The sequence below is a fragment of the Heliangelus exortis genome, chromosome 4 (genome assembly GCF_036169615.1).
Source record: "Heliangelus exortis chromosome 4, bHelExo1.hap1, whole genome shotgun sequence".
Lineage (NCBI taxonomy): Eukaryota > Metazoa > Chordata > Aves > Apodiformes > Trochilidae > Heliangelus > Heliangelus exortis.
The window spans coordinates 37,924,275-37,944,319 of record NC_092425.1 but is presented as its reverse complement, the minus strand read 5'-3'; the positions used below and the strand labels follow the sequence as shown (position 1 = coordinate 37,944,319).

Below are 20,045 nucleotides of genomic sequence, written 5' to 3'. Positions count from 1 at the left end.
TTACCATGAAATGAAGGTTACAAACAATGAAATCCAACTGCCTCTAAAGACATCACAATGCTTTCTTTAGTGAGAAGGGGAAAGAAAGGGTCTAAAAACTGTGCTCAGTAGCTCAACTATACAGAAAGGAGAAGCCACTGCAGGGGATGCTTGAAGTGTTACTGCCTGCAGGCTTGATCACTGCAGACATAACCAGGGGTCTGAGACCCTATCCACAGCCTCTGGTTTCAGAAAATGCCTTCTGTTCCTAGCAAATGTTTTCAGATTGGCAGATTTTAAAACTCCTCAAACTAAGCCATTTTTTTTCACAGTGAAAGTCGTGAAATCGTATAAATCACCATATTTATAAATTCTCTACACTCTATAACACTTTAAAATAGGATTCATTTGCTTTAATAAATAACAGAAAGTTCAGAGCAGGTAAGTTATTAATAGTATGGTGTCATCAGTATGGATTTTGCCCAATTTCTATTTCTATTCTGTTGAGCCTACTGGTCTGTTTATTGCAGTGGCAAGAAGCTCCATTTTAAACAACAGTGAAAGGAAGCATATTGCCTTGTTTTCAAAATAAAATATAGAGATATCTGAGAATATAAAACTTCAGTTTGAAGTCAGGAATAACTAGAAATGTAGAATTAAGCACATGCTCCAATCTAGATGGATGCTAAAGGTCACTGTGCAGAAAAATAGTTAAAGTATGCAGGCACTTAGATTTGAGTCGTGCTACTAAAAGTGGGTAGCCTTGCAAAAATTCTGGTAATTATTAAATCTGGTGCAATGGACCTAATGAAGTATCAAATATGCACATAAAGAATTTTAAACGCATATTTCAAAATAGGTGAAATACAATACAGGTAATTCAGAGAGTGAGAGGTTTTGTTTGGTTTTGTTTTTTAAATTTGAACCAAAAACTAGAGAGTGCTGACAGATTCATGTTTCTGCCTTTGTGGTTTTTTAAGGACTGTTTTCTAAGCAGACAACTGGCAATACATTTTTGATCAGTTGTGCCCCAGAGATATATAAAACACTACTTTGATACACTTAAATCTTAACCAAACAATAGGATAATACGGAGAAATACTCATCATGATGCAGGAAGAGGTAAGAACAAGACAATGCTGCTTGAGAAAGCCAAGGGAAAACAAGTGATGGGTAAGCATCCCAGTTGATTAGTTAACAGTTTGTCAAGACACAGAATGTCAAAAAACATACCTTTTGGACCAGACTAGAAAGGTCTATTTTAAGGACATCATTGACCTTGGCAAGCTGTGAGCCCACTCCTGGCAACTAGGAAGCAAAAAGCCTTCTTGAGTCACATCAAAGTAGTAGTCTTGCTAATTTACTAAATATTTCAAAGCTAGGAGAGAGGGTAAAAAGAAACTAGAAAGACAATTAGTAGAATCTCTCTAGCACACTACTGAAATGTTTGATGCACAAAAGTAAAGCTTAACCTCAGTATTTTGGGGAGGGTGGTATTATTTCACTGCCCAGAGCAGCACTTTAATGCAGCTGCTTGAGACACCCTTCATCCTCTTATAACACAGAAGATAAAAACAGTGACTGAAATTACCCACAAACACAGGGAAAGGTCACTTAAGGGCCATTAAGTTGCAGAGACACTACTGGGCTTATTCACCCTGTTAATAGTCTGAAAAATATTCTCTTACCCCACTAAAATTGGCATTGATGCTCAGTTGATTCAATGAATTTCTGATGATGTTGCAAGTTGAGGCAGCCTGAGCCACTGAGCATGCAGAATCATTGAGAGTGTTGCTTAGATGCATTTTAGCTTCTGTCAAGTTTGCATCAAGCCTCTCTGTTCCCTCCTGCAAAACCTCTACAGAGACGCTCACATTTTCCAGTGCTTCCTTTGTTTCTCTGATGGCTGCAAGGATGGGAAAGTTTTTTTTTAAGAAGGAAAAAAAAAAACCAAAAAAACCCCCAAAAATGTCACTAGAAACCTGTCTATACAGATATAGAGTACACATATACAAATGCTATGTTACTACTAACACCAGTGATTTAAATAACCCTCCCCTCCCTGCCCTCCTCTAGCACAGAATAAATATTTATTGTAAATAAAAATACCTCACCCAGGTTTTCTCAAACAAAGGTGCAAGGTACTTTTATTGAGATCCTATCCACTTCCCAGACTGCCTTTTCCTACACTTTCCCTACACTTTCCCTACTTCTTACACAGTGGTTTCAAGAAAGAACTTTAACACTTGATCATTAGACATTACAAGAACACCCATATCCAAAACCCAGTATTTTCAGTATTTTGGTTGTAATCCAACTCACAAATTACATGGCTGTAAAATGAAAGGGAAAGAGACCACGTTGCATCAGCAAGCATTAATGAGTGTTGAACACTGCCTGGCTTTAGATTGCATCCCAATCCCATCAAACCACAAAACCAGCCATGGAACAAGTGTTTAGCAGATGAAGAAAACCACACAGATACAACTAAAAATACACAGGTTACAAAAACAAAGTGCACTTCACACAACACAAGGTTTTATTGTACTTTTTACCTTTGATAGCCCTTTCCACTTTGACTTCAAGACAAGTAAGAGAAATAAAGCAAAGAAGAATGATGACAAGTAAATGAGAAATAATTAATGGGTGAAAAAAAAACCAAAGTGATTCAAGTTCACAGATGCCTCTGTAAGCTGCCCTTAAACAGAAAAGAATAATAAAAGAGTATTTTCTTTAAAGGGAGACAAAACTAAACATGAGCAATGTAAACTCAAAGTCACAATGAAGAAATGATGGTCAGCACCCTCACAATTGGCTTGGCAGTCTATAGGATGGGGCCACTGTACTCATTCCCTGACCCTTCAAAGACTAATCTGCAGAGATTTACATACAGCTCTTAAAGCACAGTTTTCCTGTCACACTTACTCAAAAGGGACAACCACCTGGAGAAGGGAATTTGTATTTCATCTCTCTTCAATGACAGCTGAAAGTAGGTACCAGCAATAGCACATAAATCTCGATCTGAGATCTTCAGTTTAAAAGAAACATTAAGGCATGTAGGAAAATGGGATGTTGAATCATGGCACTGCATATAAAGCCATCTCATGCTGTGCACCAGAAGGATGATGCCTGTCTTGCCATGGCAACAGAGCATGAACACAACAATATGTACATTTTTACCTCCTGCCATTGTCAGAGCTGCATCCAGTGCAGGACGCACTTCTTTACTCAGCTGTTCTTGAACTCTGCTTCCCAGCAAAGGTCCCACATCTGTAGCATGGAAAGATAAAAAAAAAAAACAACCACATTCTGCTCTAGTTCTGTTTAAATTACATCTTAGCACAGGTGCTGTCAGGCTCTTACTTAACACAGTATATATATATATATCCTATTAAAGTTTTTGTAAAGCCTGACAGAACTTTGTGACAAAAGATAATCCTTAGTCACCTATAGGTCTATAAACCAAAAGTCATTCAAAATATAACAGAGATTATTCACTAGCACTTGACCATATGATTCCAATAAACTCCAAAATATACATTTCATTCCATTTACTACTTTCCAGGAAGCAGAATTTTTCCCTACAATTTACCCTAAAGAGGTCTAGCATCCGGCATCCTCTTTCACTACATGCTGTGTTTTTGCAGTGCAAGAGAAATCAGAAAATAATTTCTTTTTCTTTCTCCTGTCCCTCATGTATCCAGCCATGTCATGGTCACCCATGACCCAGAGACCTGCCAGCCACTGGAATCCCTTAAGCACATCCCTGCCAGTTCCTGCCTCCTCACACAGGGTGCCAGAGAACTGGATTTGTGCTTGTCCCCTCCTGTCCCCACCTCCAAACCCTCACTGCCCTCAGACAGAAACAAAGCTTAATTCAGCAAGAAGCCAGACAAATGCTGAGCAGTTTGGGGATGGGTCTTAATGTAACATATCCCTTTAACATAACATATCCCTTAAGTAGTGGCTGGGTCCCCTTCATTTCCAGATAAAGCTTTTTGAGTTTTCTGCTCTTGATGAGATGGGACCATGGTACAGAAGCATCCCCTGCTGTCAGTGCTGTCATCTCTGGCCTGGGATGAGAATTTTTATCAAGCAGAAAATACTTTCCAGCATTTCCTTAGGGTGGGCAAACTGAGCTCATCTACATTTCTCTTGGGATTTATGCTGTGGTTGATTCCCTTGGCATGAAATCCTTTTGTCCCCAGATGTCACCTGCTTAATTCTGGTATTTCAAGAAAATAAAAGCTATTTTTATTTATTGATGAGCACTCTCATCACAGATGCAGCTAGATTCCTGTTATCTAAGATATTAAATTGGCATTGAGAAGAAGTAAATATTTAATCTGAAACTTTGCTTGGAGTTCCAGGGAAATTCCAAGCTAGTACTTGAAATGCAAATGCCAATTATTGTTATTATTATTATTATTGCTTTTATTGTTATTGTTTATTATTAGATGACACAAAAATGACACACAACTTTTAGACCAGAGTGTTCCTATGCAGATTTACATAGAAAGACTACTACTATTTTTGCAACTACATTCAATGTGAGCCTCATTTAGACAAGACACATTGACCTCAGAGTATGCCAAGCTGGCTGCATTGAAAACTTCCTTTAAATTATGTGATAAACATGGGCAGAAGCAGAATTTCTGGGCATGAGAGGTCAATTCATCATCAGTGGCATACTGACACAATTTTATAGTTTGATCTCAGCAGCAATTCTGTTTAAAATTTATTTTGGCACTTCTGTAATTCACTTCAGTCTGAAATGTGGACCTGTATCCATCCATAAACACCTGCTAATAGACCACCTTGAATTCTAATCTGCTCTGAATATGGTCAGCCCTTTCACACTATGAGTTTTGGAATGTGATGCTCAAATTCCAAATTTTGGGTTGGTTTGGTTGTTTCTCCTTACTGGGAGCTTCAAAAGGTGACACCCTGAATTAGAACTGTGCTGAAGGGGAAAGTGCAGCAGCTGTGTTTCAAGTTTTATCTTCTGCTATTCAACAGCTCGTTCTGAAATGGCAAATAGGTTAAGCAGCTTTAAGAAGAAGATAAGCTTATACCTCAAATTCTAGCTGAGCACAGGACAAAGGTATAATGACAAAAAAATAAACAAATACAGAGATCTCACAGCCAGCAGGTCTATTCCTTGACAGAGTTCCCTCTCAGTCAAAACTAAGAAATAATATTCTAAAAATACATTAATATTACTGGCTACTGGACTATAAAATGGAAAACAAAATGTTTGCCTGACTCATCACAGAAGGAATTTCTTAGATGACTTTTATTTCAGGAAACAACATGCATTACACTGGCACCATGAAGTTTCATGCGAAAATAGTTTTTAGTTTTAGTCTTATTTATCACTGGGAACAGCACTTCTGCTTGGAAACCACGTTCTCACAAATAAAATCTCACTTTGCATTATGAGCTATTTTCATCACCTAATTTAAGTCCTGAAACATACATTGCTAACCCCCTTTAAATCAAACCACTTACTATTTAGGTCAGAGAGGGCTTTGTCCTTAGTTGTGTTGTACTGGCTCACCAAGTAGTCTATTTGCTGGGGAAAAAAAAAAAAGATAAAAAAGCTATTAAAATAATTGGGAAAAAAAGTAATGCTATGACATAATGGGCTAAAATGCCACTTTGAAACAATCAAAATATCTGTGCAACCCCCTCCCAATCCTGGCTCTCTACTGTTTTCAGTTAATAAGTATTTTAAAACCTTACTTGGCAGATGAGCACATAATAAAAGATGTGCTTAATTGGGAAATCTACTTAATTGGAACATCTTTGGGGCACATGATTCAGCTTAAAAGTGTTAAGTAACAGGAACTGAGGCTTCAAGTCAGTCAGTCCAGTAAGGTTTTGCATATTTTTGTATTCCTTCTTCATGGAGAGACACCTGGCACATTGATGGGGTGGTAATTTTGAAGAAATTCACCAAATCTAGGCTTTATCTGGGGAGTGTCTCAGAGCTTCTCTTGTGGAAAGGAGCTGGCTGCTCTCTCCTAATGCAAATGGTTTGCCTTACCCCCAGGATGATTTGGCCCATTCATAACTGGGGTTCTACCAAGACACTGTAATAATATGAAACAGCAACTTAAGTTATCACTAGATCCTGGGTTTGGACAAAACACTATGAAAGAACCATCTCAAGTGGAAATCTTGCTGTACTAATGTTGGAAAGACATGAAATATCTTTAATTGATCTCTGCATGTTTAAAGTAATGCATTATTAATCCTACCCTAATTGAGTTAAAGCAATGTAACACTTACAGGGCTCTAATTTTAAAGATGACCCAAATAAGGAGCAAAGTGCATCTGCCTTCCAGTCTCAAACTTTCCATGGAGTAGAGAAAAATAACAGACAAAAAATCCACCCTCAAACCCATGAATTGCTCACACAGCACTGGATGGAACTAAATGACTAGGTAGGAGGCAGACATCCGTTTGATAAAAAAAAAAATAAAAATAAACTGAGTTTCTTATTATGGAGGCTGTAGATGTATTTTTTTTTTTTTTTAATATTTATTTGGTCTTCCTAGGCTCACCTAAGGACTAAAATTTTGTAAGGCTCCAGGCTTTGTCTCCAGCAATGTCACAGCCAAAAGGTGATTCTGTGTAATAGAGTTATCACTCAGTGCTCAGGGACTGCAAAGCTCTCATTACATCAACTCTTGACACGTGGCTGCTTTTTACAAATCCTCTTACATGCTGTACACCTCATACTGGTGAGTCAAGGACATCAGTTACAATTCCAGAGCTTTACAGCCAGGATTGGATTCTAAAGTTTTTAGGAATCTACAGTTGGATTCTAAAGCTTTTTTCAAGAAGCTGAGGTCCTTCTCATATCCCTAATGAATTCTTACAGGTGTGTGTGTATACTTGATACTTTATCTGCCAGAATGACTTAAATATATCTATGATGATTGCATCACTAAGTGCCAGCAAATCTATAGAAGAAAAATTAATAAACCTGCACAGAAACTAAAAACCTACTACCTAACTGAGACTTTGAGGAACCCCTGGTACAGATGTTCAAGTCCTGACACTATTAAATTCAATAATTCAGGCAAGTTTAGTAACGTTTTTAGCTAGTGTCTATTTTTTTTTTCCTCTATTTAGATAGCTACTTCTATGTAACAGAATTTCTACTCCAACCTTTCCTGTTTGGGCACTTGGTGTGCTGTGAAAGGGAGTCTGGTGGTTTCTGATAAAACTGAATTAAATCTTTCTGTGCCCCAAGTCCTGTCCAGGCTGACACAAGGCACTCAGGAGAGAGTCATTTAACTCCCTCATTGGGCTGCCACAACATCATGCCCCAAAAAATCACTGTATAGGGAACAACTCCAGATAGGGAAACATTTAATGGCATCCCCCAGATGTCTCCTGCACTCACACAGTCCTGCCAGCAGAAAACCAGCTCATAGGTTATGGGAACCACGTACAATTGTGTAATCCCACATAAATGTGTCATTTCCACCCACTTCTAATGTATCTGGCACGTGGCCAAGTAAAATAGATAAATGGAATTAAGTTTAATTAATTAAAATTAATGAAAGCAAAAATAATAGGACTGCTGGACTTCTTTTCCTCTTAGGCAATAAAGAATTTAAGTTTGTACATGGGAAAATTTACAAGTCTTCCTTACTAGCATTTCTTTTTCTTTCACTGCAAAATAAAAAACTGGTTTAAAAAACCAGTCAAAAATACTTATGGAAAAGAAGCTATTGTAGCTCACTCCCAGAGCAGATACAAATAAGTTGAAAACAAAAGGATATAGGAAAGAGCAACAAGGAATCTAAGTTTCCATGTGTATCTTTTTTCAGTACGTATTCCTTTTAAAACCTTTTTTTTTTTTTTTCAAATGATTCAATGTCTGCTGTCCCGTATCATCACTCCAGGAGTGCAGCTCAGCAGCTGCTCCATCAGGACAGCCCCCATTTATTACTCCATGTAAAATATCATTTATTCTACTTTTTGAGATTGACATACAACAAATAAACCCCATACTGCAGGTGGGATTTATACCAAAGAAAAACTTATTTTCTGCAATACTTTTTACTTACACCTCTTCCCTCCCACACCCATTCCCCATAAACAAAAAAATCCTTACCGCTGGAGTGTCATTAAGGAAAATTTTCAGATCTTTAAAATTGCTGTTAACCAATTTCTTTGCTCCTTTGACTTGGTTAGTTAAATGCTGGTTGGCAGCATATGCACAGAGAACTCCAACACTACAAAAACCACAGATAATAGATAACATTTCTTTATTATTGTGAAGTGTCCATTCTGTCATCGAATGAAAAAGATTACAGTAAAAACAAGTCAATATTATAAAAATGAAGGTCTCCATAAATTTACACACTATAATTTCTTACTGTGAGTTCTCACCCATGAGGCAGAGTAGAGGAATTGGCCTTAAGGGCTGATATTGTACTACTAATTAAAAAAAAGAAAGGAACAAGTGATTTAATTCAAAGTATTAAAAAGTTATTAACATACAGCTACCTATCCATTTGAACTGATGCTGTCAGAAAAGGTGTGTAGTGTAGGCAAATTGTAAAAGACACAGAAATATTATGCTCTTTTATAAGTATCATTAACCTTGATGCAGCTACAAGCAAATGCTCATAGGCTAACTGGAAAAAAGAAATATTTTACTTTTTGAAACCTTCAGCAACATTTATTCATAATGGCCCAATTTATTTCCAAAATTGCAGAGACCTTTTAAAAGCACAAGAACAGCTTCTATTAATGCTAAAATAATGGATAAGCATATCCTGAGAGTAAAAGGTGGAAAGTGAGCTGCATTTCCAGTCAGCACTACTGCTGGTTATTTTCTATCTGATCACTTCCCACTGTAAAATTCTAATTACAGCATGGCAGATCTGCACAAACAGTAAGTGAAAAGGCAATTAAAAGTCTCAGGAGAGGCTTCAAAAGCTCTCTGATGATCCTAAGTTTTCTGTTTGGCTTAGGTGCAAGACAGCCTGAAACAGAAGGAAGACTTCTTTGTTTTAAAGCATCTCATGTCCACAAGAGCTGACCCTTCAGACAAGCACCAGAACTACAAGAGGAACCTCTGGCAGGGTATTAGCCTCAAAAATAGGCTGGCTACAAACTCACTCCATGTGTTAAGCACTAAACTTCCAGAGATTTAACTGGCAGACAGCACAGCTCTGCTCAACAGGCAAGGACACAGTTCCCAAGGGCAAACACCTTGCAGCCAGGTGCATCCCAAGCAATTCCTGGAGGAGCATTTGTTCAGGACCTTATTTTGCATCAAAGTGCAACAGCTCATGAGAAGCAGCATCCTGAAAAGCTCTTAGACATCCAAGTGACAGCAGCTGGGAGTCACTAACACCACAGGTACTCTGCTCCTCCCAGGCTGTCAAACATGCTGACTTAGGGGGTGAAGAAGACCTAAGCACTAAAATTTTTCAATATGCTTACAGAAAACCCATATCAGGTTCCTTATGGGGCAAAAGAAGTTTAATTCTTGCTTCAAAGACTGTACATTTGAAGGAAGCTGTCATACAGACACATAAATGAGATGGTGGAGAGCAAACAGGTACCTAGAATAATATGATTTGCATACCCTGGCAAGACAGAAGCAAACACCCTGATGATGCTCACCTCCTCTTACCAATGATCCAAACCTAAACCTTTATCTTTACATTGCTTTTCCCATTTTAGCTTTCCCAAACAAGGTAAAGGCTTGCTCTTCCAGAAAAACTTGTCTCATGTACAGGAATTTTTGCTGCTCTAAGAAATACCCTCAGTAGGAAAATTCTGATTTCAGAGGATGATATAGGGTAAGATGGCAAGACTGTAAGGCCACGGATGCTGGTGCATAAGACTGCTCCACCAATATTTTCCTAAAGATCCTAAACAAATCATAACAGGATGACAGAATTTGACATAAAGTGGTAGCTTCTCTACCCCAAATTTCAGAGTTATCACAATTATGTCTTCAGCACTGGCCATTAACTACCTTGCCAGAGTCAATAATGAAGGGATATCAACATTTTTGTTACTAGTTATTTAATTAACAGCAAATGGCATAGCTTTAGTTCCACCAGAACCAACACTTGAGCAGCTGTTATCATCAGCTACCAGACAGAGAATGAGAACTCAGAATAAATAAAATGCCAAGAAAATGAGTAACTTTCAACATAAGCAGATGTGAGCAGTTTCATGTTGGACACATGCAATACACTATTTCTTTTCACTTTGCAGTGATGCAGCTGTCTCAAAAATATATATATTTTTTTTTCATTATTTTTATTTTTTAATCAGAAGACAATCTATCTCAAGCTATCAGGTAAAGTACATATTTGTAATTCACTCTGAGGTGTGGAGTTTATAACAACACCCTTCTTAGGACAGCCAGCATTTTCTCTCAGTGTTATGTCCATAAAGCAGAAAGGTCAATTGGAAGCTGACAAAACTACTTTGTAAAACTTGAGCATGACAGTTTTCCTCTTTTAAGTCTTCTAAATGGAAGGAGTGGGAGGAAACAAGACAGCAGAGATGCCTAAAGCAGAAGAGGCACTCAGAACAACTGTATTCTGAATGTAACTGAACAAATAACAAACAGGAGAGTGGAAAAATCTGATTTTTTCACAGAATTGAGCCTCGAGTCAACATTCGATAAGCAGCTATGAGAGGGAATAAAAGCAGGAATAAAAAGGGCAGGCTTTTTCTGTGACAGATTAGAGAACTGCTTAAGCTGTCTCTTTGGGAGTCAGATATACCACACAACTTCTTGCCAGGTTTAACAGTGATATGAATGTTCCTAACCCAGCTGCAAAAAGGGGGCCCAAGCTTTTTAATCACTTGTGCTTGAGAAGAATTTCAAGCCACAGAACAGGAATCCTGAATAGGTACTGGAGAAATGCCACCTTCCTCACTGCTAGCTAATGAATTTCAGGAAATAATGAGCAAGAAAGTTCTGGACAAACTTTTCACCGATTCTTTTGGATGATGTTGATTCCTAAATTGGGGAAAACTTGCATTACTTATCTGACCAAGCCAAAAGGCAAAGCATGCATGAGGTACTTGCCAAGACCCCAACTATCATTCCCTTCCTCCAGCCTTTTCCTGAGCTTCACACACAGTAACACAAGCTCTTTCTTGAAGTTCTGGGTAACACAAGCTCTGTTGTAAGGACAGAAAACTGTATTTTGCTATCTCATAGCCATGACACTTTCTGTCACCAGTATTAAATCTGGCATTGCAATGTACACTTTCTTAATATTCCAATGTCCCTTCCTTGCCTTTACGATGTAGAAGAATTAATTAAATTACATTTCCTTCCCAGAAAAAAGGTGTGTTTGCAAAAGCCTGCAGATGACTAGGAAATAAAGTGAAATAGAAATAAAGTGAAATGGAAGCTCTCTGTCCCTAAACTCAGTTAACCTGAGTACATAATTGTTTTAGTGATAAATTTGGGTTATCAAACCTGCTTAGCCATCTATTTGACAGATAATTTTCTACATCCCATGTAGCAGTAGAATAACACTTTGAATGATAACATTCCTGTATAAAATCTGTGAATTACAAAAAAACCCCACATATTTTTCTGAATAAATCTACCAGAAGAAATATTTCAAAACACAAAATGCATCTACTGGAAATGACACACTTAAGGTCTATTTAAGATTTTTAAAACTGTGTTATGTAATCCCAAGATTTCTGACTCGCTTCTTATACCTTTCCTTGAGGAAGAGATACTTCCCAAAATTGCCTCACCTTCAGAGAGCACATCTAGGTGGAACTTTACTGTTCTGTTAAAAAACTAAATAACTGTCATCTTTGTTTTTCCTTTACATATTATTTCAGTAAGCTTAGTATCAAAGCCTCACCCTAATTATCAGACCACTGTATCAGTGGAAAAGTGAGAAGAAATAAAAATTCCTCATGAGTAAAATCTACTAGCTAAAATCTTCTAAAATCCACATTACCAGCATACAGGTCAGTGTGAACTTGCATGCTGACACACAGAAAATTCATGCCCATGTTACCAGAGCTTTCAAGAGTTGTTACCTACACACACACAACTACAAGCTACTTATTGCCAGGAAGCTGAACATGAGCCAGCAGTGTGCCCAGGTGGCCAAGAAGGCCAATGGCATCCTGGGCTGGCTCAGGAACAGCGTGGCCAGCAGGTCCAGGGAAGGGATTCTGCCCCTGTGCTCAGCCCTGGGGAGGCCACAGCTTGAGTCCTGTGTCCAGTTCTGGGCCCCTCAGCTCAGGAAGGAGATTGAGGTGCTGGAGCAGGTCCAGAGAAGAGCAAGGAGGATGTGAAGGGATCCAGCACAAGTCCTGTGAGGAAGGGCTGAGGGAGCTGGGGATGTTGAGGCTGGAGAAGAGGAGGCTCAGGGGAGACCTCATCACTCTCTACAACTCCCTGAAAGGAGGTTGGAGTCAGGGGGGGTTGGGCTCTTTTCCCAGGCAACTCTCAGCAAGACAAGAGGGCACAAGAGGTCTCAAGTTGTGCCAGGGGAGGTTTAGGTTGGACATTAGAAAGAATTTCTTTCCAGAGAGGGTGATCAGACATTGGAATGGGCTGCCCAGGGAAGGGGTGGATTCTCCATCCCTGGAGATATTTCCAAAGAGCCTGGATGTGGCACTCAGTGCCATGGGCTGGGAACTGCAGTGGGAGTGGATCAAGGGTTGGACTTGATGATCTCTGAGGTCCCTTCCAACCCAGCCAATTCTATGATTCTATGATTCTAGGCTCTCTGTTTAGAGTCTTTCCCCTACTAATCCTCTCTACCACGTGTATTGCTTTTGACCTGTCTTTTGCAGCTAAGGAAAGACAGTGTGGAGCCATCTTTCCATATCAAGGACTGAAAAAAAAAATTAAGAATAGTATTTCTGCTCTCCAAAGTTCTGATCTATTGACTGAGAGAATCCCAGAAGAGCTGGCACTGCAAGAGAGATGGAAAGAAGATGCAGAACATACACTTAAGGTACATCCTGAAGAAGCCTATCCCCTAGAAATCCTCCCAGCAGCTTCCTCTATGGATGCTCCACTGGAAAGCCCATAATGCAAAGCTCCCCTGGCAGAGATGTGGGTACTCTGATGGACATGTGCCTTCCTAAATGCATCTTCCAAAGCATTTGGAAGTGAAGAAGAAGTCTATGGTGTTCCAGTCATCTGGCTGGAGTTTAGGAGACATAGTCCACAAGGAGGTCCACAATGCTGCAGGAATTTTAAGTTATATCTAAACAAGAGTATCCACCTTCATGATTTCATGGCACATCTTGAAGAAACCCTGTCTTAGAGATCACTCAGGTTTTTGTTCTTCTGCAGGACCAGTCCTGGAGATGTGTGGCTTTGAGAAGAACTACAGTGAAATCTTCCACCTAAGCTGAAATTCCATAGTAAGCTGGGAGAATAAATCCCCACAAGGAGACCCAGTCTGAGTGCATTATAAGAAACAGATGTAAGTAAATGTTGGGCTTTCTCCAGTTTTATTGTTGGGGCAATGGCTACCAGAAGACTGTCCTCTTGTGCTTCAGCAGAGCAGTCAGGGGCTTAAATAGATGCAGGCATCTTGGCTTCTCTTGTGAAAGCTGATCTGAGAAGGGCAGCAGAATCCTGCTTTGTACAGGGGAATACTGGAGACCTGAGCACTCAGGGTCAGTACTATTAGTCCTGTAAAGTCCTATCTTACCTTGCACAGCACTCCCAGCATTAGAGACTTAGCTGAGGAGTCATACAAGATTATCTCCAACTGAGGAAGTCTGCAGACAGAGCTCAGACCAACCCCTCCCTTAGGGTAAGCATCTGAGACTCCTGATGTCTTATAAAAAAGGTTAAAAAAAAAACCAGAAAAAGGGTGAGTTAAAGAAGCAGTTTCCCTAGTCCTGGAAAGGATGTTATTACAGATCACTGATCACTCCCAGTCATGACCTGGGAAGAAGTATTTGCCAACATTGGGTCTGCTTACAACACAAGAAAAGCTGGCAGCAAATGCACCACTTAAACCCATTATTTTCTTACTCAGAAAACCTGGAGGACAGCAAATACTGAAGGAAGCCACACAATTGCTCTTCTTACCACTACCTCACTATCAAGAACAAAGCTGTCTGCTGTACCACAAGTTCTCTATGGGATGGCAATGGAACACAGGACCCAATATCTTCTGTTTAGTTTCATGCAACATTCTGCACCTTCCATTTTGACACTGGCAAAAATTTCATTTGACAAATTCAAGTTTAATTTTGTTTTGTTCCACACCTACATTCTTCCCAAGGGAGTACAAAATGACCTCTGCACAGCAACAGTTGCAGCACTTCTATAACAGTAATATTTTCTTTAATAAGCACTAATTTTACTTAGTGTGATCAAAGAACTTCTCCACCTGTAGGCTAATACAGTAACGTTGTTTGTCCCACAACACAGGGCCAAACAATTAGCAAAATAAGCTATACCAAGCTTCATATTATTCTCTTGATTACACTTGCCTTATTATTAAAGAAGCAACAAAAAGAAACGTTGCAAAACAGCTCCTCTGACAGTCAGCATTTTTCTTCTGTCTCTGATGCATTTCCCCACCACAGTTGTCACAGCAACGACACATACAGAAGCACAGTCCCACAAGAGGCAGTAAGAAAATAAATAGCAATCCCAAGGCTGCAGAGATTATAAAACCGATTTCATAGTAGATGGCCTGTAATTCAGACAAAAACAGTGGTCACAGCAGATACCACACAGCAACTGCAATCAATATGGAGAAAATAATTAAAAATCAAACTACGGACTAAAGCATCTACTTAGTCACCGAGGTTATAGACCTGGTGTATTTTGTCAATAACTGACAACTTTTCTAACAACATATATAACATATGGTAGATACTGGGATCTGAAAGTTATTTAGCTAGAGCACTACTGAGGTAAACTAGAGGAGTGAATTCTAGGAGAGAAATAGGCTCACAAGAAACCAACGTGAATCGATGCAATTGCAATAGGATAAAAACTCGACCACATTTGATTTCCCAGGGCACAAATTTACCCTCTCACACATCTGTTTCCAAAAAGGCTCCACAAATGCCAGCAAGGCTGACTACACCACCTCCTCGGGGAGGAGGGAGGGAGGTTTTGCTTCTTCCCCCTTTTTTAATCATTTACAAGTGCAAAGCATCGTCTGAACTGCAAAGGGAAAGCACTTCACTGGCTCATCAATTGCCATGGCAGAGCTTTCTCCAAACTGCTGAAGTACAAACTGCTCAGGGACTGGGAAACACAGAGGAGTAGATTTTAAGCTGGCTTGGGTGAAAACATGTGTTCTGCTGCCAAACAGCAAAGCAGCAGCAAATAAAAGGAGGCTTTCAAGAGCTGGAAGGAGTGAAAGGGAAGGAGGCAACGCAATACTCTCACTAGATGGGAAGCAGAGGAAGTATCCCAGGACCATGGAGCTGAGCCAGGCAGCCCTGGCACAGCCCCAGGGATGCTGATGAGGCTTCCAGGAGACAAGCTGCCCACACTGTTTCCCTCTGCTGCAAACAGAGGTTTAACACAGCCAGAAGCAGGGCAGGCAGGTGTCTGTATAGAGAGGGAGAGAGCATGATGCAGGCACGCCCCGGTGGTCCTTCTTCCCTGATAAATCTCTTTTCTCCTGTCTTTTCCCAGTTTTAGGAGAACTAATTCTCAGGCTAGTACTTGGAGCCCTCTTCTGTTTCACTAATCCATCAACAGAAGGGCAACTTGGCAGTAAAAAGATGAAACTGAAGCTATGTATTGTCCTGCAAAAGAAGTTGTAATTTCTCACAAGCTATCAATCATGCTCCAGTTCCAGCTTTCCTGATGCCTTTCCTCACAATCCCTAATTACCAACTGATCCATATACAGCAACCACCACCATTAGCATAGTTGCAAATTATTGACCTAATTACCAATTCTAGGATGAAAACTATTTTTTTTAATTATTATATCAACAGCTTGTTAAATGCTGTGATCCCTTCCTACCAATACAAACTAGATACTTGGAAGAACTTGGCTGGATTTTGTAAAGAAATTTGCAAAATTTTTAGTTTTCCCAGTAGCTGGGCACTTGAGAAATTATTTCATAACATAAATTTTAAAACAGGTTAGATGGAAAAAAAAATTTAATAATATTAAAATAGTTATAGGTGTTTTAATCTAAGCGCAGACATAGTTAGTTTCTTTTCAAAGCTTTACATCTACCATTAAGACTTTACCTGAAGAGTCAGGACAACATTTTCTGGCTGTGGAACGCAAAACAAATGGAGAATGTGTATAATACACAGGCAGCATGCACAAAAACAAATCATGTGAATAAGGAACAATTAACCATGACCAAAATGATTAACAACACAGAAACAATAACACAAAGCCACTAAAATAAAATAATGCATAGAAGCACCATTAATAATTACAGAACATTACTTACAATAAAATATATAGCAGATAATTTCTGGTTTCCTTGGTAAGTGAAAACATTTACTCAACAAACATTTCCATCTTAAAACAACAACAGACCAGTTATTGCTACACTGAGCATCTGTTCCATTAAACTCCCAACACATCTCACAGAACAGAAGGTCAGAGATTGCATTACTTTTTGGTTTGGTGATTTCTTCCCCAATTCCACCTGTCGTAACTGATCTAGGATATTCCTAACTTTTTCCTTTCAAAGCTTATTTTATTTTGGCATAAAAGCTGCAGCTTTAGTAGCAGTTTCTGGACCTCTGCACATTACACACAAAATTGACTCTCACCTTTACCTGATTACGTAGACATTTATTTCATGTTATTCAAAATTAAAAAACCAAACAATCAAAAAAAAACACAAAAAAAAAAAAAACCAAACAAGGCATTTGAGAAAGACTGAAGTCTATTTATCAGGTTCTTAACTGATTTCACATCTGTAATTTCAGAAAACCACTGAAAACCACATATTCAAGGACAGGAATTCCAGAACTTGTTTTTTTCACAATGCAAACAGGATTTCTTGTATTTTTTCCCTTCATCCCTGTATGACAAGTTCACAGCTGATAGTGCTTTCCCCTTTTTTACAGGCAGAAAAGCCAAGGGAAGCAGACAAGCTGAAGACAGCAAGACCCCTCCACCCATGTCTAATGTGTGAGAATCAGAAACCTTCTCAAATCCCAAGGATTTTTTTTTTTTTTTCAGCACCACACCTCTTTACAAAATATTTTCAAAAAAGTATTTAAAACTACACTTTTAACGGGAGGAAAACCAAAGCCTACCCTCTCTTTTAGAAATCTGGGACAACAAGTATAGTTCCAAAGATTTCAAGGAAGCACATCCAGCAGAAGCAGAGCAATGTCAGCAGGACAGCTGCACTCAGCTGCTCTCCTGGCAGATTGCTGCCCCTGCCAGGGAGATTTTAATGGGAAGAACCCAAGTGGGAACACAGGGGCATGCAGCACAGAGGTAGGAAGGGCCTCCTGGGTCACTAATATATTCTACAAATAAGTTTAAAAAAAATTACAGAAAAACAAAGAGAAATTTAACAGGATAAATATCAGAATCAGATTTCCTGTTCTGGCTCCTGAAGGTTCCCAAAGCTTGATGAACTGAGTTACACAGATGTACAAATGGCCACTTTTGCTTCTGTGACAGCACTCTCTTTTGTCCAAATAGCAGGTTTTTTTTTCCTCCTGGGGTTTCCTCTCCATATATATTTATAAGGAGTCATCACCTCCTATCAATCTGCTAAGCAAACCCCTCTGAATACCTGTGTGTTTCCCAGATCATCCTTATACACATTTCTTGAACCAATCCTACTCCAAATTCATTCTCCCTGAATCTGAGTGATTAAACCAAAGGTAATGTTTCTAACTACTTACCCACACCCTTCAGTGACATTCACAGCTCCCTATTCCTCCTGGAAATTTTTACAGCCACTCTGGCCCCTTCCCAGCTACCTCTCCATGATGCTTCTGTCTTCTGAGGGACCCTCTATTTGTCTTGACAGATTTTCCTTTTTCAAATTTTATTTTCAAGCTTTCCATTGCATTCAGGTCAAGATTAGGACCTATCAATGCCCTATATCTGTTTTACTTCCTAAGCACACCTAATGCTGTTTTTTAACAAGTGTCTCCACTCTGCAGGACTACAGCTGTCTAATTGGTCTCAAATTTCTCTGCACTTACACAGTGGTTGCTAAATATTATCCTCACACTGGTGAGTGCCACCTATGGTCTCATAGCTTGGTCCAAAGATGCTGCCAACCAAGTCCACCCTGTGTCACCTGTGCTCTTCTCCAGGTGACACTGCTCAAGGATGGGGCACTGTCCTTGAGAACAGCCTAAAATCAGATTCATGGGATGTTCTACCTTCTCTTGCTATCAGGTACTCTACCAATTTCAACTATTACAGAATAATCACAAACCTAAGGAGGGAATGGGAAATATCCCTGATGCCATTAGCACACTACCTTAACTAAATTATACTTCCTAATTAGGTTATGGAAATTTGGGTTTACAAAGGCACCAGAACCAGCTTAAAAATGCAGCTTTTTGAGGACAATAACTGAAGCCAACATGAGAGCTGAGCAGTAATGGTTCTTTCTAAGTGTTTTTAAATAAAACCAGTATTTTTTAATACAAGGAGACTTCAATCTTTCTGCAACACACCAAAATCATGTTAACAGATGGAATTTATAAGTGAACCTTAACTATCTGTAGAGTCTTCACAGTGGCTTATGAAATCTTCTTCATAATAGTTTTGGCAGGTTTTAGTCCCAAATTTTGCATGAAACCATCATACACACCATGCACAAATTTCATTCTTGCATCCTGCTGCTATAGCTTTAAAATACTATTTCCTGTCTTAGAAACAAAACTGTGTTTCAGAGCAATTTTTTTCACTATTTTATACAGATACACACAGATAAATTACCTTCTGATAGTCACCCTGTGTATTTCCAAGCTTCTGCTGTGCAAGTTTTCTGATGAGATCTGAAAATAAGCAAGAATATTCCAGAGTTTTAAACAACATAAAAAAATTAAAATGGGTAAGGAGGATGGTATGAACTCTACTGTTAGGCAGGCAAGATGAAATTCAGAATAAACATCAACAGGATAGGCAATCAGGTGTTTCCATAAATCTGTCTACTAACAACAATTTGTTTAAAAAAAAAATATACATTTCACCAGCTCACAGGAAGATACCCAGATTATCTGTCAAGTAACCAATTCCCACTGAAATACAGTGCTTTCCAAGGTCATCCTCTATGCCACAGAATAGTTATTAAAAGTGAACCCCAAACTTACTGATCACTTGGACCAAATCCAGGCATCATCTTTCCTTCATGCCTACAGCCAGTATATACATGCAGGCATACAGATACTCAGATATATGGAATTAAACAGATAATGTGCACAAACAAGCATGTTATTAATAATTTCTTGACTGAATAGTATAAAGAGGAAGGCTTTGGCAATATTATCCTAATCTTTACTTGGTTTTTTTTTGTGTGTGTGTCACTGGATCAACAGACTGAGCATGGGAGTAGGCAACACTGCCAAAACAAATCAGAAAGCCTCACAGGTGCCAAATTACTGTGTGTGCAGCTCATTCTGGCACACTCCTTTCTAAGTTACAAAATACAGCAACCACTAAAAAAAAGAAAAGCACTTTTACACAGATAGTGCCACTTAACATTATAAATATCGTATCACCACTCCAGTTTGCTTCAGTAAACACCAGCAGCTGCAATGAATGGATCCCCTTTTTAGACAGCACCAGCCTCCTCTTAGCAAGGTTTTGCCAACCCTATGGGAACTACACTGGGAAATTTGGCTTTTGGTCCTTTCCATGAGATCCTGAGCTTGAAGAGGAGCAGCCCCAACTCTGCAAATCCTCTGCCTCAATGGGGTATCAGCAGCTCCATGCCAGGTTGGGTAAAAGCAGAAGCATTTGGATATTTAGGAGAAAAAACTCTGAACTTTTGGTCTCCTCTGATGAAGGAGCATTTAAGAAGAATTAATTTAAGAAGAATTTAAGATTTTAAGAAGAATTTAAGAACATTAAGAAGGAGCAC

At 39.1% G+C, this 20,045-nt stretch overlaps 1 protein-coding gene across 13 annotated transcripts in view; it reads right to left on the bottom strand.

Moving 5' to 3' along the window:
- Positions 1 to 20,045, bottom strand: part of PROM1 (prominin 1) — a 63,443-nt gene that overhangs the window by 20,488 nt on the left and 22,910 nt on the right. For 6 of the 13 annotated variants that reach the window (XM_071743898.1, XM_071743901.1, XM_071743905.1 and 3 more), the window contains exons 3-11: positions 18,902 to 18,960; positions 16,213 to 16,239; positions 14,479 to 14,684; positions 8,114 to 8,234; positions 5,491 to 5,554; positions 3,160 to 3,249; positions 2,535 to 2,558; positions 1,668 to 1,885; positions 1,213 to 1,287 (exon numbers count right to left, since the gene is read on the bottom strand). In XM_071743898.1, coding sequence (XP_071599999.1) covers positions 1,213 to 1,287; positions 1,668 to 1,885; positions 2,535 to 2,558; positions 3,160 to 3,249; positions 5,491 to 5,554; positions 8,114 to 8,234; positions 14,479 to 14,684; positions 16,213 to 16,239; positions 18,902 to 18,960 — 884 coding nt within the window. The remainder of the gene's footprint in view (positions 1 to 1,212; positions 1,288 to 1,667; positions 1,886 to 2,534; positions 2,559 to 3,159; positions 3,250 to 5,490; positions 5,555 to 8,113; positions 8,235 to 14,478; positions 14,685 to 16,212; positions 16,240 to 18,901; positions 18,961 to 20,045) is intronic. The other 7 variants (XM_071743902.1, XM_071743904.1, XM_071743910.1 and 4 more) reach the window with 3 other exon arrangements.